Source organism: Paramisgurnus dabryanus, chromosome 11 (assembly GCF_030506205.2).
Source record: "Paramisgurnus dabryanus chromosome 11, PD_genome_1.1, whole genome shotgun sequence".
Lineage (NCBI taxonomy): Eukaryota > Metazoa > Chordata > Actinopteri > Cypriniformes > Cobitidae > Paramisgurnus > Paramisgurnus dabryanus.
Window position 1 is genome coordinate 20948696 of NC_133347.1, and position 21573 is coordinate 20970268.

Sequence of the window (21573 nt, forward strand, 5' to 3'; positions counted from 1 at the left end):
ATCCAGTCTTATAGTGTACACATGCCAGCTATAAACAATGTTTATAGTATAGTAAACATGTCATTATACACTATTCATGTCCCCATAACCCACACACACACACTTACACACATCACAAATAACATTAACAGACACTTTTTGGTTTGGATCAAGAGCAGTGCATCTTTTAATTATTGGAAATACAATAAACTGTATCTGCTCCGATCAAATAAACACTAAATAAATAAATAAGAGCATTTACAATTTAGTGAACTGCAACTGAACTGAAAGCATATTTATACTCACCTACCTATACAATTTTACTTCTTCATCTATAAGTATTTGCCCACATCCCCATTTAACAACATAAGTGAAAAGGATAAAAAGGCATAAAATCTGCATATGAGGAAAATTTTACAACAACCGCTTTATTCCTGATATTACAATAGTCAAATGGAAGAGCAAGTTGGCCATTGTGCATTCTTTACCTCATGAAAGAATAATAAAATTCAGCCTTCACTAAACAATATATAAGAACATAACCATACAATAAAAATAAACAAAGCCTCTCATATATTATCTCCGCTACATCTACACCGTATAGCAAAATCCAAATAATTGATTTAAATGAGCATCAAAACATTTGTAAACCACAATATAAGTAACTCGAGCATTTCAGTTTACGTCCAAACCCTGCATGACACTGTCTGACAAATAAATACATTCCCAAAAATAAAATGCATAATCGGATTTAAAGCAGACTAAAATGCCTATATATTAAATATATATTCCTTTTGATATACCTCATTGCTGTGCAAGAATAAAATGTGACCAAACAAATCATCCTGGCCCCACTGATATGTGCAATACAAGTTTGAGCAGAACTCATAATCACAGGTACACTAGGTTACTTCACACATACAGCTTCTTTAGCTTGCTTACGGCCTTTTGTGGGACCTACTGGCTTACAAGGAAGAAAATGTACAACTTTGTCAGTCTCCATGCAAGAAAATCACTAATATCTCACATATTTGGACAAGCATGCTTCAGTTCAGTTTTTCTTTATAATCACATCTATTTTGTTCATCCGGTGAATATGCTTTTCGCTGCTTGTGTAGTCTATGGTGTGCTTCAAATTGTCACTGTGGTGCCGAAGGTTACGTCAGGTCCCCAAAAAAATCCACATTTTACATACTTTCCTTGGTATCTGTGTTAGCTGGAAGGTTGTTATTGAGTCATTTCCTTTATTCATAAGGCAGAGGAAAGCAGTCCAGGGATGGTTTTCATATGTAAGTTGAAGACTCCATTGGAACCATCATTAATACAAAACTTGGCTTTGCAACTTCAATTTCTCAGTCTGATCCAAAAGTAGGAGGGATCCCAGCCATTCAGTCTTTAATTATTTTTTAAGTAGTCCCGCTGAGAAGACGAAACGGTGAGCCTGTACCGCACTAGGCTATGTGATCTATTAGATTGATTAGAAGTGCAACAGGCATGGGAGTAGTGCTACAGAACAAGACAGTGTGACTGCTGTGCTAGTTTGGTATATAGAGAGTGATCTGGGACATCGAGGGTTTTTTAGTGTTAGATTCACTCACAATCTATATCACGTTTTCAAAGAGCTGCATGGAGTTCATGATGTTGTCATCCTGGAATGCAAAGGGAATAAAGCAGTATGAGCGTTTTATAACTTGACTCATATTAACTTTAACAGCATACACTTACAAAAGTAAATACGATGAGGTTGATGAAATAGTACAATGTACACACTACAGTATTTTTGTCTTGTTTTCAGTACAAATATCTAAATTGTTTTATTTTTTATAAAAGTAAATAAGTCACATTTAAGTGAATTTGTGCATAAAACAGGAAAACAAATTTGCCAATGGGGACGAAAAATTAAACAGTTATTTTGAGAAAAATTCAATAAATATTTTTATACCCCATTGGCAGATTTATTTTTTGCTTGTTTCAAGCCATCAAGAAAATGCATCTTGATTTAAGATTTCTTATATTTGTACTTAACACCAGACAAAAAATACTCAGAAAGTCATTTTTTGGAGTGCACCTTTAAAGAGCACCTATTTAATTGCTAAAAACAATGTTATTTTGTGTATTTGGTATAATACATTGTGTTCGCGTGGTTTATGCTTAACTCTTTCACCGCCAGCGTTTTTAAAAAAAGTTGCCAGCCAGCGCCAGCGTTTTTCATGATTTTCACCAAAGTTTAATGCCTTCCAGAAAATGTTCTTCTTTAAATATATAAACATACAATATACCAAATGAAAGAACAGACCCTCTGCTTTCAAACAAAAAAAAAAAACGTTTCATCCTACTGTACCTTTAGTGGTTCTTTTGCAATCAGCTTTTGAATATGGGTAGGTTTTTGAAAAAACACCATATTTTGAGCAAAAAGCAAAGATAATTCCATTTTTATGACGGACTTTTCATAGAGATCTCATTCAGAGCGATCTTTAAAACAGACACGGACATGCAGCAGCTTGCCATAGGGCAATACTTCCGGTTTTAAAAAGTTGCGGCAGGACGCCACCTAGTGGATAATAGCGGTATTGCGGAAAGACGGAAAATCTCGTCATTGGCGGGGAAGCGTTTTCTCTTAATTGACGAGATATCTCGTCAATGGCGGGGAAAGAGTTAAAAACACATTATTTTTCACATATCGTACATTTTTGTAGCTCCAGATTTCATAGAGAAGATCTGTGTCCCTGATTGGCCAGCTAATCTGTATGTTGTGATTGGCCTGAATACCTCTGATGTCAGTCGAAAATGTGACTCTCCTTACCTTGTTTGAAAGATTCGGTCACAATGCAATGCTAACAGGAGGTAACTTACAGGCTGTGAGTCCAAGCATGGAGGAATTATGATAATGTCAGTCTTTACTACAACACCAATCCCACACTCTAAAAACAAACGGTGCTATATAGCACCAAAAGTGGTTCTTTGCTCGTAATCATAGAAGAACCGTTTTTAGTGCCATATAGCACCGGTGAAGCACCGGTGAAGCACCTGTGTAGAACCATATAGTGCTATGTAGAACCAAATGTGGTGCTATAGTGGTGCTATATGGCCCCTATATAGTTCAACACAGGTGCTTCACCGGTTCTTCACCGGTGCTATAAAGAGATTTACGTTGGAGACGTTAACTCGCGTCAGCGTTTACTTTGGGGTTTGTACCTTTTGCATATCGTTAACATGTACTAATACACACTTACACACCAAAGGAAATGTCAAAACGTGAATTGGACAATAGGTGCTCTTTAAACAATGCCATAAAAAGACCCGTTTTTGTCACTTTTGGTGTTCCACAGAAGATTTTTTTTTAGATAAAAGATAGATTTTTTTAGATCAGATAGAAGCTTACTTTCTGACAGGTCTCGATAAACTCCTCAATAGTGACCACACCATCTCGATTTCTGTCCATTTTCTATAACACAACGAGAGGAAGTGCAGATGACCTTTAAATTTGGCACTTTTTGTATGTTTTCTGTATCCACATATTTGATCCTGGACCACAAAACCAAAAGGTAAATTTTTTTGTTAAAACATTTATCTATCATCTGAAAGCTGAATAAATAAACTTTGATGTATGGTTTGTTAGGATAGGAAAATATTTGTCAGAGATCCAACTATTTGAAAATCTGGAATGCGACGGTGCAAAAAATCTAAATATTGAGAAATACGTATTTTAAGTCCTTAGCAACCGCATCCACTCACAAAAATAAAGTTTTTAAATATTTAGGGTAGAAAATTTACAAAATATCTTCATAGAACATAATGGGGTAGTTTCCTGACAGGGATTGGACTAGTCCTTCATTAAAGTAAACGTAAGAGGTGTCCAAACTGAAAACAACTTGACATATCTTAAAATACATCAAAATGCACTAGGGATGCACCGATAGGATTTTTTTGGGCCGATACCGATTTAAACAGACAACTTCTGGCCGATACCGATATTAAACACTTGTATACAATACTATACAGTTGGTCTATTAGCTAGTTTATTTCTGCATCAAATAATTTTTACTGAACACGGATTGGATCTAATTAACATTCAACTGACCAACATAATAAGAGAGGCACAAATTAAGCTAAAACAAATATAATAAGACAGCATGACAACGTTCAAAGGTGGTTTTTGCTATTCAGCATTTATTTTATTAACGACATTAACTTATTTTTTTTTACATATAATGGATTTCTTTATGCAGTTAATTAATAAACAATCGGTATCGGCCTTTCTCGTGCTATTGCCGATATACCGATGGTTTCAAATTCATCAAAAATCGGCAGATAAATATCGGCGGCCGATACACTTATGTCAAGGGTCCCTAAGGTCTGCACTACATGATGTCATCAAAATGTGAATTCTGAGGAAGTCCACAAGTCCGGAGTGTGCCATTAAGTACAGGGCCACTCTCTCCTGTGTATTTGTACACCTCTCACCCTCGATCAAGGTCAGAGCATCCTCTTTTTAAAATTTCTGCTAATATTACAGTTAACAGTAAAAGAACACTCACGCTTCAGTATTTGATTGACAGGACAGCTGCCTTGGTGGTTGCCTAGCAATATAAAAAGCATTTCCAAGCGTTTAAAACGCGTTTGGTGTAAATGATTGGTTTTGTGGTCCAGGGTCACATATACAATGTGCATGCGACCGTGTCAGAAAAAAGTAAAATATATACATCCGTCAGCTTTCACTAGGGCTATACCTGGGCTATACCTAAAAAGTACCCGTTAATACCTACAGGTACATATTAGTACCAAAGACAGCGTATTTGTTTCACTTCCAAATATATACAGATCTATACCTAATATTACAGCCTCTTTAAAAGGTACCCCTCAGTGACAGTTGGGGTACATATTTTGACCATTTATTCTAATTGTGTACCTGGAAAAACTTCTCCACGTGTTCAGATGGAGCATCGTCTCTCACACAGGGGTAGGTATACCTGCCCATCATGTCGTAGATGGACTTCATGATTAACAGCATCTCCTAAGACACACACAGACATCAATTCGATGAAAAGTACAGGTGAAATCTTCACATTATCAAAGTATGAAGGTTAAGCGGGCACCTCCTTGGTGATGTATCCATCCTTGTTGATGTCGTAAAGGTTGAAAGCCCAGTTGAGCTTCTCGGTGACAGTCCCTCTCAGCAACACAGATAAACCAATCACAAAGTCCTGCAGGACGGTCAGAGAGCAGACAGTGATGAAATGAAACAATTGAAGGGTGATATAAAAAACAATTGAGATGTAAGAAATTCTCACCTCGAAACGAATAGAGCCATTTCTGTCTAGGTCAAATGCGTTAAACAGGAAATGGGCGTATGTGGTTGCATCTGAAGGAATGATAAAGAGAAGTTCAGAGATGTGGAATCGACATTGCTCCTGAAATTAGTTCCCCTGATGGGGGTTATGGACATCATTAAGTGATTAAACAGAAAATGTATGTGAATAAGTGAATCTGCTGTACCCCCTTGAGGAAAGAACTGAGAGTAGATGGTCTTGAAAGTTTCCTCATCGACTAAACCGCTTGGGCACTCCTGAAATGGAAATAGTAGAGGGATATCTAATTAAACATCTAATTAAACAGATAATGGACTTATTCTCACTGAGCCACAGACGATAAGGGTTTAAAAAAGTGCGTTGTGCTAATTTGCTTTAAAGAAGAAACTGCCCTAGATACTGTAGTATACCCTATACGGCAAAAAAATACATTTTCAAATATAATTTTAAATAATTAAAATTTATATTTATTTATTTTTTAAATACATTTTTTTTAAATATATTTAAAAATATACAAATATGGCCAAAAAATATATGTGCTGATATATATTTTGAAATTTGTTTACAGAAATGTATTTTCACCAATATATTTGTTGTATATTTTGAAATATATTTTAAAATACATATATTTAAAAGCATTTATATTCATATTGCATTGGAAAAAAACTTTGTATGTTACAAACTTGTAAACATCATGTTGGAAAAGGTTAAAATTAAATGTATTCAGTGGCGTGTTTACCCACCACGCAAACCACACAATTGCGTAGGGCCTCGCGGGCTTGGGGGGCCCCCTACTGGCCACAAGGTGTGTGAAAGTATGTTACGTTTATTCAGACCCAAATCTTAGGCACGGATAAAGCACGCGCGAGCGAGAGATCTGCAAGTATGCACGCAGAATAATATATGCGCGCATCCTCGCGAGGGCACAGACTACTTCATGACCGAACTCGACTACGGGACAGCGCACCTCTGCACAGCGCGCACAAATGCAGCCACACAAGTGCTGGAATGAGCACTCGCTCGACCCGCTCTGTGCTCTCGTCGTAACTGCACAACATTCCCTCGATGGTCAAGTTTACTTTAAAGACTTCGGGCTTCACACTTGTGATTGGTGGTTTGGTTTGATCAGTGACACGCATCTTTTCTTCCACACTCGTACAGGTATAAACATGATAAAGACACCACGCAGGGGTTTAAATCATGTCTAAAAAACATAAATCATTCATATTCTGTATCTCATCATTGTCATTAAAATCTCATCTTTAGTGTATGTCTAGTCTATATGCTTTGTTGTACCTCACAGTAAGTTTGTTTTTGCAATATGATATGAACATGAGAGTTTTATGTGATTCCCATTCATAAATTCAAGCAATAACCAACTTACAATATTGTTTGCTGGTGTTTGTTAGTTCAATTTGTTAGATCAGTCTGAATAATAATCTAATGCTTCCTCTTTTTCCTCAAGATGTCAGATACTGAAGTTGCAGTATTAATTACATTGTTTTAAATACATCCTATAAGACATTTGCAAGCAAAAGATATATCTGAGAGGGGCGCAAAACATTTTTTTTAAACCAAGAATTTTTGTCATACCAAACTGTAACAATTTAGTGTTATTTTAAGCAGTGTAAAACAAAATAAATCCGGTGTATATATATCTCACTTAATTCTATATACTGAATATTATTGTTGTGCAATTCAATTGAAAAACCTTGGGCAATGCTGGGGCATGGGTGGCCTTGGTTCTTGGACTTTGCATAGGGCCCCCAAAATGGTAAACATGCCACTGAATGTATTTTGAACTGCAACAATTACTTATAATATTATTTTTTATACATACTTGTACATTTTATGATTATACTTTATACATTTAATACGCACTTTTATATTTTGGGCAGGAAAATATATATTTTTGGCATATGGGATATAAGAAATGCATAGAACAACGTTCCTCATTAAAGGCTGTGTAAAGTCCAATATTAAAAGTGTTTTCGGTTTGTCACACCACAGGAAAATGTGTTATTGACCACCCAGCCAAATTTGAATGATTAAAAACGTCACGATAATAAAAGAAGTTATCAAAATCTTGAAAAAATTGTCAGGATTGTCTGCTCTCAAACGCTGGGGGTGTGTCCGCTTTTGGTCCTGAAACCACGCCCACTTGCGGGAAAGCTTTCAAATACCGCTACAACCTAAATGGATGCTTGCGATTGTGTAAGGGCATCATCGAGCCACAGTTTTAGCCCTGCCCAAAAATCCTGAACACAGAAATGTGCTACAGTATCTTCTGGACAAGACTACAGGATAGTCGTAGATTAAAACACAAGTTTGAGTTGTCTCAAATAAAAAAATTATCTTAAAAAATGCCAGGGCCATTGATTCATCTTAGGATAAGCACCGTAGCGTCTTTTTTCTAAGGCATGTTTATAAAAGATGCTTAAACGTGTTAATTTAACTAAGGCCTTGTCCTGGCTTTAGCTAGAGTGTTTAAGGGTTAAAGACTTACTTCAATTTTACATAGACCTTTCAAAATGTATTTATGATAGGGGCTAACACACACTTTAAAACAATATAGCTCACTTCTTACTTCATTCATTATTTTGAATAAACACAAAGCTGGGAGACCATCTTCTGTATAGGTTTGCCTGAAACTAGACTTGCCCAAAACCACCTCATGCTGGTTTTTATTGGCTTTCAAAAGTCTTTAGCAGATGCTTACATTTTTGAAGCCCCTGTACAGAGACTGCAGCTCCTTCTTGGTGAATTTGGTCTGAGCCTGCAGCTGTTCCAGACCCTCAGGCTGGTGTCGTACCGTGGACAGCTCCAGGTCACTGTCACTGCTGTCTATGGGAGAGAAAGAGCAAAAAAGGAGAGAGAGAGAGAGAGAGAGAGAGAGAGAGAGAGAGAGAGGAGCGAAGAAGAGAGGAGAAGAAGAAAGAGAAGGGTAGGGAGATTATGGGATGCAGGACGGGACGGGGTGAGAGAGCATTATAAAGAGAGACAGTGCAAGGGGAGAGAGAGAGAGAAAAAAAGAGGAAGTGAAAGCAAGAGAGTTAGCATAAAAGTGGAAATCAGGCAGGAAGTGGATAAAGAGAGAGAGAGAGGTGGTTTGGTTTGATAGACAGGTCAACATTTTCTTTATTCATGTGATTGACTGCTGATAAAATGTATACAGGATTTCCATGTCAAGTGTAGCCTACTAAAGCCAAAATATTTGGTGTCATTTATTTATTTATTTTTTTCAAAAAGGAACTGAATCTGCTGCTGAGATCTTATGGCTGCAAAAATATTAATCACAAGTAATAATTACAAAATCTTTGCTAGTACTACTGAAGCACAACGCCTGGCCGGCAATTCCTTGTCATACAACTGAGCACCCTAGAGAGCCCCTGTTTTTTTAAAATTTGGAAAACCTTTAATCTTATAGTTCTCAGTCATCAAGCACATGATAAAGAAAGCAGTCTATCAGCACAAAAAAGATCAAACTGGACAGAAAACTAAACCAGACAGGTGCTTATACTCACCGTCTTAACATAAACATACAGAAAATGAAACAGAGAGGAACATGGAGGAGAGAGAGGGTCAGAGAAAGTGAGAAGAGGAAAAGAGAAAAATAGTCAATAGTTAAGTGTGCCGAATCACAAATAATCAAAATGAATGATGGTAAATGAAACAATGATGAGAGAAACAATGTCAAATAGTCTGTGAGACATAACATAAAAACTCATTGTTGAACTTAAATTTTTAAGTTTAATCAAATTGAATTTAGAATTAATTTCAACTTTCGATTGACTATTAAGACAAATTAATTGTAAATTCAAGTTGATTAAACTTAAAAATTGTACAGTAAATTTCTTAAGAACTATAAAATCTCTAATAATGAAGGAAATAGGAAATAAATGAAAGTGTACAGTCGTTTCCAGGAAAATATATTTCCTAACTTTTGTTTATTCCTTTCTCTCTCTCTCTCTCTCTCTCTCTCTCTCTCTCTCTCTCTCTCACCTGTCTCTGTTATATCTATGAGTCCGAGCAGATGCATAAGTTTGAGAAACATGATGACCAGGCAGACGATGCCCACTGTCTGTAAACCTTCTGTTTCCCATCTCACACTCATCCTCGTACACTTATCTCTACAAAAATTCACATGCAAGACCCTGCACCTGATACTTCAGGTCAGTTTCCTCAACATCAGAATGCAGAAGCTTCATTAATTCCACACTACAATATCTTGCAAAAAATAAAGCATCCTACAAAGTTGGCTGATGTCCTCTTGCGTCAAACAACCAAACTCCAAAGAGAAAAAGATTCTAGCCAGATATGCACCTGAACACTTTATAACCAAATCTATATTGATATTATCTAGAATTTGTCTTGTGTCCAGAATCAACGAAGAGTCCAGATATATCCCAATAACTGCTTGATCTTTCTGTAGTCTCATAATTTCTGTGCTTCTATTCCTCTCACATCTATTTAATCTTCCGCTCATAATTTTCAGAGGGAATTGAGGAAACTTTCACCTCGACTCTAATACGATCATATGAAACGCACTCGGGGGAAAAGTTCGTCCCAGTTAGATTCAGATGCAAACCTAACGTTAGTCTTTGACTTCAACTTCTGATTATAAAAACCTATCATCAAAAACTCAAAACAGGTGTGACTTGAAATATGTTTCACACCATTAAGAATGAGTTTTGTGGACTTAAAAATTTATCTTTTTTGAAACCATGCATAAACATTTTTCTCTCAAAAATACAAACATGTATATACATGTTGATTATATGATATTGTAGCCCAGTTTGTGCTGAACACAGTGTTATGAGACTTTTGCCATTATTTTATTTTTAAGCAATTGAAAGAGCACAAATGTCAATGCAGGTCAAAAGTTTTCCAGGGCCCTAAAAACCCCTTAGACCCCAGAGGGTAAAACAAGTGAACACAGGCCTGAAGTACAAAGAAACCTATCCTAATGAAGACTACGGTTTTATTGAGGTTTTTGAGGTTGAGGAATATTTGAGGTTGATGAAATTGCTCTTTGCATCTTATGTACATACATACACAGCTGAGGCATCCTAAATCCTGCATCCCAACCTTTTAAACCATTGTTCTCTGTATTTAGGCATTGTAAAGTGACAGTTGCTGGGTTTTTATCACAATGATTTTATGCGCATTTTAAAGTATCGCATAAGAAACGAGTGATGGAAATGTCAAATTTCAAATAAAAATCCCTTAATCCGCAAAAACGTTTTATGCTCACTTGAGTTTTTGACTTGAGCAAATGCAAATAATGGGAGATGGAAAGCATCTGATAGCGAATCTTAATCCCATGTGACTGATCGTCTAGAACCTCATTCACACAGCACTTTGGTCCCAGAAAATACCTGTAAAATTTGGGCAGACAAGCTTCTGTGTGAACGCAGACACGTCCAGTAAATGTTCTGGGATCGCTCCCGGAAAGAGGACCTAGTAACACTGATGTAAGATGAAAGCCCTTGTGTGAACAAGACTTAAAAACAATGCCGTAATGGACGTGTCATAGTGAGGACGTGAGTGTCATCGCAACAGTGAAGTTATGGTTCAGCTCTTTAAAACGAGGGGTTTACATGCAGATCAACATTACTGACGAGAAATGTCGGCAAACTGGACTGAAGCAGTTATCAGGGAATGATAAATGAGACCCAGAAACAATGGCGTAATGGATGTGTCGTAGTGAGGACATGAGTGTCATGGCAACAGAGAAGTTATGCTTCAGCTCTTTAAAATGAGGGATTACATGCAGATCAACATTCACGACGAGAAATGTCAGCAAACTGGACTGAAGCAGAGATCAGGTAACTCGTCACTATCCACGCTGAAGTGAAGATCATTCAGCAGCATAATGCCTGCGCGTCATTGCATCAAGATATATTTTTTATTTACTGTTGTTTAGGGTACCAATACCATCGCCATTCGCTCAAACAACTTAATGGAAATGCACCTAATTCACATATTTGTTTATTGCAAATGTTGAAAAGTTTCGCTTTATGTTTCGATGAAAACCCAGCTAGTGATCCACATTAAGATAAATCCTTATTAAAGGACAACATACGTTGTTAACTTGTGGACCTATTTTTCCAAACGCCTCACACCCGTACATTCTTCCGCTTAGAGCGTGAATAATAAACACCCCAGCCCAGGTGGTGGCGCTAATCCGCCATTGCCAATTGCAAGAATAGAAACAAAGTTCCCGGCGCGGAGTAATACCGTACCTCACAGCACATCTAATACAAGTCAATGGAGTTGGCAAAAACTACGATAAAACCTGTTGGAATGCGTATTTTGCAGCGATTTTTGTGTGAGCATATCAGTGAACACCCCTGACCACTCGGTGAGTTTCACGTCTTTGTAAACGAAAGTTTAATGCATTTTAGGAAGGATTGTTCCAGTGCACCATTAAACCCATTGTAAAGGTAGGAGCTGAAACACAAACACCCAAAAATTCTCGGGCAGCCGCATATGTCGAAATTTCAGTCAAAACCGTTCTATTTCATCATAAACAATCTGAAAACAGTGCTTTAAGTGTAAAATACCGAACTTGTCCTTTAAGCGTTTTCTACTTTCTACTCCAAGTGAGATCTTTTAAGATTTTGTCATAGAGAAAATACAAACAGAATGCCAACCTGAACTTATAAACCCTTAAACATGAGAAAATTAATGTAGGCAACTTTACAATAATAACCGTAATGATAACAATTCAAAGTAGTAACTAACACGGCAATGCACTTAAGGCCCCATGTCCACAGGAGCATTTTCCTGCAGCCGGCACAAATGTTAAAATCTTTCCAATGGAACGACACACTTTAACCCTCTGGGGTCTAAGGGGTTTTTAGGAGAAGTTTTGACCTGCACAGACTATTGTGCTTTTTCAGTTGCTTAAAAACATTATAATGGCAAAAGTCTCATAACACTGTGTTCAGCACAAACTGGGCTACAATATTATATGAGCAACATGTATGTACATGTTTGTATTTTTGAGAGAAAAAATTTTATGCGTGGTTTTTGAAAAAGCAAAAACTTTAAGTCAATGAAATAAGTCCACAAAATTCATTCTAAACATGTTTTCCCATGACTTTTCAAAAAAGGATGTAGTAGTCTAGAGTTTTTTCTTCAAAATGATGTGAAAATCATTCTGCCTACTCATTCACATAAAACAATATATTGATTTACAATTTCTAAGACACTTTTGCCTGGGAAAGGCTATATGTGAAGATGCGTGAAAGCTTCTGAATAATCTGTGATTGACAGCTGAGGAAACAAAAGACTTGCATAATGAGCTGCATAATCAGCCTTGTAGGAATGTAACAGAAATGTAACTTTATCTGTAGTAAAATGTAGTTTGTATTAATTTCACAAGTTTACCTTTAAAAACCATGGTTTTACTACAGAAAAAGTGCAACCATGTTTATTGGCAACAAATACTATAGTAATCAAGGTAAATTTGGTAAGGGATGTAGTGTATTGAGTTGTTATTGCACTCTGGTAAAGGTACTTTGGTCAACGTAAAAATGAACACAGGCTTAGCAGTAAAAAGCACAAAAGATAAACTGACCGTCGTTGTTTGTACTCTTATTTGTGTTTTTTTATCATTATAGCAGAAACACAACAAGGGATGAGCGAGCATGGTCAACTTATCAATGTTTGTTAATACAGCCGCCATTGCAGCGTCACGTGTTGATAGTGAAAGCAGCACAAAGGAATGCGTGGACATGCGTGTGATCCTGTGTTTAATAAACTTGCTGCGTGGAGATACACGCATAAAATGTGTCCACGCTCAGCACCAGCATTGAGTTTTTTGTCTGTGTGCCTTGGAGAAGACCTGCGCATCTTACAAAGATTTATATATAAAAACAGAAGTATCGTAGCAACCAAAGCACTCAGCTGAAGTAGCGTTGGCAAGCATGCCCAGTCGACTAGCATCTGGCATATTCAGTCATGTTTAAGAGCTTTGGTGGAGGTCAAAGACGTTTTTATATTTACCATTAGAGTCCAAGTACAGTCCAAATGGTCTTGAACATGCACTTTAAAATGGTTGATTTATGAGGGTCTTTTTAACAAATGGCTCTCATTAGTCTCACTTTACAGTTTAGAAAACTTTCCAGAGTCCTTGAACCAATGATTCAGCTTAAGCATTTGAAAATGTATTATTTGGTAACAAGACAACTACTCTTTAAAAAAGCAAAAAAGGATGAGTGCAACCCCTTGAGTTGTAATTTAACCCATGCTGGGTTGTTTCAACCCAAAATGCTGGGTTGCTTTTAACCCATTATTGGGTCAAATATCAATTTTCTGGGTTAACGGCTGGGTTGGTCCCTTTTTGAGCCAATCCTGGTTTGAAAATAACCCTGAATTTTTTTAGAGTGTAGTAGTAATACAGTAAAAAACACATTATTTTTGCCTTGTCTAAAGGCGGGCGTACACGGTGCGATTTTTGCTGTCGTAGGGGCTCGCATGCGATTTTTTTTCCTCGGGAGAAAATCGTTCATGCTCGTATGGTCGCGGCTCGCACCGTGTGAGAGGAATTACGAGCCGAGCCGAGCAGGTTACGAGCACCTTACGACCTCCCGATAATTTTTAAACATGTCAAAAAAGTTCGGGAGCTGTCGGTATAAATTCGTAGTGTTGGTGCGGGTGTACGAGACGATCTGGCAAAGCACTTGAAGTTGACCAATCAGAATGTACAAAACGCAGAAGAAGAAAGACAAATGTAGCACTGCTACCTCAAATATTGATGACTACTCTATAGCTGGCTATGTTTCGCGCACATACACACTCCGGTGACCGGACATCATGACAAATATGTACAGGTCCTTTCAGTGACGACCTCTTGATCAGCTTATTTGCCTGAAAAAAACCTGTCATACGTGTTTTTGTGATGTCGGGTCACAGCTTTGGATGTGTGTGGAAACAGGAGAGAGTGTAGTGGTTTTAGGCTATACCGCTGTTCTGATAAGTGCTACCACAATGCATTAAACGAGGCTTTTTGATATTAAAACTTTTTTGTTTTACTTGTTGATTTTTCTTTAATATGTTTTATCATTATTTACAATGTAAACATAAAATAAGCCAACTAAATTATGTAATAAATAAATATAAAAATTATTAGACTCCACTGGTTTAAACAGTACAGGATGTACAAAGAATGTCGCAATTTTTGTGTAATCCAAGCTGTGCCAAAGTTGCTGTAGTTTCATAAATGATTGGATATTAAGAGGGCTGTCGCGACAGAAAAAAGCAACGGAATGTCCATGTTTAATAGGCTAAGATATGCATTTATTGAGAGAGTACATAAACATGATGATCATATGCGGAGACGATGTTTCCCATCTTATTATGGAGCTTCTGCTTTAACAACTGAGCTTGTTCGGTATTTTTACCCACATATATATATATTCTTTTACATATTTTCGACCAAAGGAACAAAAGATAAAGCCCAGTGTAAGTTATATGGTAGCCTTGTTTTGAAATGATGAGAACATTTAAATGACTAAAAATGTAGGCTATCTCTGAAACTTTATTTAAATAATGATTAATTTGTTTTCATACTATATTTGTATTGCTATGTATTAATTTACATATAGGCCTACTGTGAAAATGCACTATATTAATATGCAATGCCTTCTGTATGGCATTTATTTTGTGCAGTTACAGCATAAATGCTGCTCGTTTCGTTTTACAAAATAATATTTGGCTATAGATGTGTTGTCTTAATAATTTAATTATAAAGGGAAAGACGTGTAACGTTAGCTTGCGTTTTACCTCATTGCTCCTCATTCTGCATTTACAAATAAATAAATAGGCCCACTGAATGTGTTTTTTGAACGGTCATATTTATAAAAAAGCAACAATATATGTAACATTAATAATAGCATATTTACTTGGCTCTACAAACATGATGTATTAAGACGGTAAAACCGCATATGTGCTAGCACGAACAATCACTGCCAGAGAAATTCCTTCACCGCCACAGAACTAGACCTATATTGCAATTTCGGAATGCATAAATAGAAATACAAAAGAACAGAAATTCCAGGCTGTTTTATATACTAAGCCAATATCTTAACCCTATTCTTTTTGTTTTATTTTTTTGTACATTCTGCCACAACGAAAGGAACCCCCTTTCATCCTCACAGGTGTGAAAATGCTTACGTCAGAATTCGTCAAGTCGTACAGTAAAATCTTGTCGTGTGTGACTGCGTCCGAATTATTTTCGTATAAACTCACTCGTGTCGTGTGCGAGAGCTCACGACATTCCGACCGTCAGAATTCGCACCGTGTACGCCCAGCTTAAGCCTACCTAAGACTATTTTTTCCAACTTTTAAACACAACTAACATTTTTTTGTTTTAATGTGTGCGATCATTCAAAACAACATTGCCCTCTGCTGGCTGGTGTTTTAAGCCTGAAAGGCACTGCAGCAGACCGTTTGCACAAAACAATGAGCAGCTGAAAACACGCAAGTTGAATAAATAAGGGTTGACGGATCAAATGACCCCTCGTGTTACTGTAACAGAATCTTCACGTATTGACCATTATACACGCTCCCCTTCAAAAGTAATACTTCACCATCTCCGATTACATATTAGATTCACACAGCCAGAAACCCAATCACAAACCCAAAATAAACTTCACTCTTCTGAAACACAGAGCGCAGGAATAGATCTAGTAATGTTGTTAGGCTAATAATAGCATCATGGTGACGTGATCTGATGGGTGGTCTGGCTCAAGGGCCGATGCTTGGATTAAGGATGTATAGATTACGCTGCGTACGCAAACCCTTCTGGATGATGAGTGTTTGGAAACTATCTAGGGTATTGTATTGTATTGAACCTTTCACACCTTGCATTCATGTGTTCATGTGTTGTTTTTATGTATTTGACCTTTGGTTTCTAGTCTTGGATTAAAATATTTGTGTACATTTTTCTAGCTCAGCTGATTAAGCATTGTGTTAGTAATGCAAACGTTTGATTCTTAAAGTACACACATACTGATAGAAAAATGTATAGATAGAACACATTTTAAGCATTATATTACGTTATGCATTTGCAAGATGCTTTTATCCAAAGCAACTTACTGTATAGTCCATTACAAGGTATACATTTTTTATAAGTATGTGTGTTCCCTAGGTTTGAACTTATGAGGTAATGCATTGCTGACACAATGCTCTACCATCTCAGCTATACAGGAGCACCTGAATCATTTAAAGAAAATTGTAATTTAATGCAAAATACATGTGACATCAAAAAAGGGACAAAAATGGGCCAAAGCATCACTGGGATGGTACGCTTTAAATAGGTCCTTTTGCTGTATGTATCATTTAGGTGCAGATATGGCATTTAATACCAATATGTACCTCTGAGGTGCAAATTTGATCACTTAAGGTGCAAAAGTGTAGCCTGCTCCGCCCTCCTACGTGCTTCCGCTTAATTTTCATTTCGCTTCAGCAGTACGTCTGGGATGGCTCTATAGAGTTTCGTTTTCTCCTGCAAAAATCTGCAGGACCAATCAGCGAACAGATGGGGGTGGCTAAGAACGATGACGTTGAGGTTGTGCGTCAGTTTGAGTTGTAGTTCAGTAATGGCAGCGGAGAAAGACGTGAGAAAAGCTATTCGGTCCGTTGTTGCAAAACTGCCGAATATACAGAAGTTAAAGCCGGAGCAAGAACCAGGTTTGCTAAGTTTTGTTTGTCTGATTATTCTGACTTGTTGTTTCCGGACGGTTTCGGTGCATGATATACGTCACGACCACACGTTAGCGATTGGCTTTGGCAGATCCTGAGTGACTCTGGGCAGATTCAATAGTTTTAAACTTCAACAATGGACCCTCCTTAACGGAAGTAACGCTTTGCAATGGAGCGTGGCCAGACTCTCTGTACAAATGAAATTAATGTACGAGAGTCTGGTTGGACCAGGCTAGCAAAAGTGTACATGGTACAGCTCCAGTGACAGCTAGAGATAATTTTTTCCAACTATGCCTATAAGTTGATCTATACAGGAACACTAGACAATATTTGACCAAATACATTTTACTTTATTTCTTTTGTAGCAGGTAAACTTTATACTGTAAGCTTTATTCCCTTTATAAAAGCTAAGCTTCATACTGTTTTAAATGATATGATTACAAAGACTTAGGTTAATGATTTGTTAAAGTGTTAAAAAATACATGCATATTGTACAATAAGTTTATTAAACTAATTTTCAAAAGAATGTGGTACATGCGTTTAGTTTTTTTTTTATTGATATTTCAGAGTTTTTGTATGTAAGGTGATCTTGCTTATGCTGGGATTAAAGGCAGTGCATGACTGCACACATCCTGTTTTTAAAGGTGATGTATGCATGTTTCTTTCAATGCTGACATTAAAATAATAGTTCTTTACTGTTAAAACATTTGGGAGATTGTGTGTGTGTTCTTATGGCACATTTACATGTAAAAGCAGAATTACTTATTATTATTTTTGTCCATCTGTTGTAGGTGGATCGTGAGTGAAGCTCTAAAAAGTTGGATAGCTGCAGGTCGGCCATCGTCTTGATAACAGTAGTTTATGTGAATTCAATTTATGAATAAATCTTTCACCAAGCATTCACCTATTTACTGACAAAACAGGTAGCTTGAGCAGAATCATATTAAAACTTCTGTCAAATCATGTTTTACATACAGTATGTAAGCAAACTCCAGGCTAATATTAACTTGTCTTGTCTCCATGTCTTATCCTTTCACCCATGACCGACAGACCCAAATCTTGTTCGGCCTGATGCTCAACCTTGCATGATGATGACCACTGCAAAGTGATGGGAATCTGTGGTAATCACAGCCTGTGTCTCGAGATCAACATGACAATAGCAGACCATCTCTTATCTTACTCTTATCTAACTAAATGTTCAACGTCACTGCCACAAAACATAGAAACATTGGATGGAGTATTGGAGTATGTACTGTACAATGATCCAGCAAACAAAATATGGACTTTTTGCTAGTTTCTACAAAGATTGACACCATCCTATTGACTTTTATTCTTACAGTTAGTAATGTATTATTAACATCCCATTACTTTGTATTCTATGCCATCTATCTGTTTGTGCTAAAATTTTTACATCTGAATGTAATGTCATAATATGTTAATATTATTCAGTATTTATTATCATTTGCATATTTTGATGTTGCATATGTCATTATTTTAACGATTTCATGTAATTGTTGTCTATTAAGAATGATTGTCATTGCCAAATTTTATTGTTCATTTATTTAATATTGATGCCGTTATTTAACATCCATATCTTATTTGAGTAGTGATTTGTTATATTTGCATAAGCCATATATTCTTTTTAGTGTATATGTGATTTTTATAAACATACTTATATTGTATGACGCCTCATGTAATGAAAAAGTGAAAATAAAAGTATTTTTCTGATGTCTTGCAGTTCTATTTTTAAACTGTTAAACCAAAGTGCTGAAAATAAAAAACTAAAGTGGAAAATAACAAAAATATTACAAAACCCTCCTGACAGCTAATACATTAATGGTTCTTTATAGCACAACTGAGGTTCTACATGGCACTTTTTAAGGCAAGGTTCTATAAAGAACCATCTAAATAGAGCTCAAAAGAGTACTGCTATTGTTCCAAGTTAAAGAACCCTTATTTGGTACTATATAGAACAATTTGAGTGTAAAGGTACTGATTTTCAGAAATGGCTGGGCGAATATGATAAGAGCATTTGATGGAGGTTCTGAAGTGAGGGGCAAAAAGGAAATGGACATTGCCCTTCAGGACCTGGTACATAGACCAGAACACCCATTTTTAGGTAGCCGTAAAGAAAGCTTGTTCGATACAGCATACATAATGAATGAAGGGTAATGTTAGACTAAGTTTGATACAAAGAGTGAAAGAGGGAGTGAGAGAGAAAGGAAGAAAGAGAGAAAGAGAGAAACAGATGTCTTACACCAATATCACAGTAGTTGTCGCTCTATAAGTTTACTATATTGTAAATAAGACAAAATCTACTTAACTGTACACAACAAATCACATAAACCTCAGCATTTACAGCATTGCTTTAACTTTTAATTCGATACTGCTAAAACACACACGTATGTGTCACCAAGGGTATTAATAAGGATATTTCACACTTCTAATGTTTTATATGCTAATTACAATTGCTACGCAGTACATTTTGTACTTTAGGAATAAAAAAATTGTTGAACAATGTAAACATCTTAGTTCAGCCAAGTAAACCCACATATATGCACACATGATCCCTGCAAGACGTAAAGTTACAGGTATGTGTTCGGTTTATATCTACAGGATTTTAAACAATTTATCTCCCACCAATGAGATCCAATGACCTTCAAAACCTGCGCAGATGCTTTTAGCTGTGAAAACTACACTGGCATCATACAATAAAAACACTCAATTATTGCGTTCATAAGTATTGTTAACTATTGTAAGTGTTAGTTGATCGCATTATCTTTGCATTAATGCAAACATAAGTGTAAAATCAGATTTGTTGTCTCCATCATCGGGATGCACCTGACGCAACCCCAGTCCCCCAGGCCTCATTGGTCAAGCGTATCGCTATGACAACAAAGGGGAGGACCTGGCTTCTAGAATGCTCCACTTACCTTCCAGCGACATGGGTTCCAGAATGCCGAACTGCTTGAGAACGGCCACAAATAGTACGATGACCACCCCGATGGCAAAAAGCTCCATACCCTGAATACCCATGGCTGCGTTGATTTAAGGACCTACTGGTTCTTCAAGAACTACTGTATAAGTGAGGGTGGCTCACTAGTGCATACTAACTAGGGACAAAGTCAATGTGCCGTAGCGCATGAAGGGGATCTCCAAAACAAAGGCAATTATTGAAAATCAAGGTGTTTTACGATACACAAAGCCGGTAGATGTTTGTGAACATGGCAAAAGGAATCCGGTCAAGTTACATTTATTTTGGTGACGAGAGTCGAAGTCAGTTTTTCCATGTTAGGTCATTCTTCTTGAAAGCCCGGTCGGATAAATAAAGAGCAGGATTGCAGCGCACTTACACAGTCCAGATGTGTAAAAGCCATTCCCGGGCCGCAAATGTTATTTGCGAGTGTCAACAACAGACAAGAGCCTTTAAACTGCAATGCTGTAGGTTTCGCAATATTCGAGATTGTTGATCCAACAGCGTAAGATGAGATTCACCGGAGATATTCAAGCAGGATTTGGAAGTGTCAAAACTTCTGACACGACGTCGCAGTTACGCTCTCAAAACTATCATGTTTCACAATCCCCAAGTGCCTCTTGAATTTCTTAAATTGGTTTAAAGCTGAATTTGACGCACATGTTTGGATTCATAGTCCAGGTCATTAAAGTAATATTCGGTTCAGTTGAATGTAGAATCAACATCTGACACTGCCTTTGTCACTGCGACAGCGTTCGAACCTGAGCAAGTCCAAGCTTGAGGCATTCGGTGGCCTCTTGTCGATTTTACCAGGTTGGCGAAAATCATCTATATTGAACTTCCAATGGCAGTGTTATATATAAATAAGTCCTTCGTGGAAGAAAGTGGACCGTCCACTATCCAGAACTGGGTGCAAATAAATCCAAGAATTGAAAGTCTTCTAAAATGTCTTATAAAGTCCAGTTTATCATCTTGGGAGTGGCCCGTAGATGTCTGACAGGCGAGAGGAATGCGGTTTGTCTTCTAATCGTCCTTCTCTGTGGTTCTGCTATCAGTCAAGCGCTGCTCTCATCTTTTCCTACTGCTTCGGATTCAGCATCAAGTGCTTCTATCTCCTCTTTCAACTTGTACTGTATACTTCACGCTCTTTTTTTCCCTCTCCCCCACCCTTTCCTGGGTTCTCTTGCCCTCTGTTGTCCTGTAATAATCTGCAGTGGGCAGTTTATCTTCACCTCTCTGTCCATTCCACCCCTCCTTCAGTATCTTTTCCTTTTTGCTCATCTACAACCACTCCATCTCTTCTTTTATCCATTGCTTGCTTTCCTAGGCTCAGTATACCCCTGACTGCAATGTCAGACCCCTGTGAGATCTGGTCCTATGTCAGTTTACTGACCACAATCTCTCTCTCTCTCTTTCTTTCTCCTTCTCTCTCTCTTCCTCTCTTTCTGTCTGGGGACCTGGGGGAAAGTTACATTTCCAAACAGGGTAGAATGCAGGAGAGACGGAGAGATACTAGGGGGATCAAATTCCAGGGACGCCCTCCCTTACCGATTTCCCAGCCTCCATCCTCCCACGTATCTTTTCCATCAGAAGCATTTT

At 37.3% G+C, this 21573-nt stretch overlaps 1 protein-coding gene across 6 annotated transcripts in view; it reads right to left on the minus strand.

Moving 5' to 3' along the window:
- Positions 1-374: 374 nt before the first annotated feature.
- Positions 375-21573, minus strand: part of LOC135729597 (calsenilin-like) — a 189460-nt gene continuing 168261 nt past the window's right edge. For 3 of the 6 annotated variants that reach the window (XM_073816240.1, XM_065247378.2, XM_073816241.1), the window contains 7 exons: positions 8008-8132; positions 5476-5545; positions 5271-5341; positions 5076-5183; positions 4889-4993; positions 3362-3424; positions 375-1628 (listed from right to left, as the gene is read on the minus strand). In XM_073816240.1, coding sequence (XP_073672341.1) covers positions 1581-1628; positions 3362-3424; positions 4889-4993; positions 5076-5183; positions 5271-5341; positions 5476-5545; positions 8008-8132 — 590 coding nt within the window. In that variant the 3' untranslated portion in view covers positions 375-1580. Of the gene's footprint in view, positions 1629-3361; positions 3425-4888; positions 4994-5075; positions 5184-5270; positions 5342-5475; positions 5546-8007; positions 8133-9290; positions 9903-19933; positions 21320-21573 lie in introns of those variants that run through there. The other 3 variants (XM_065247381.2, XM_065247380.2, XM_065247379.2) reach the window with 3 other exon arrangements.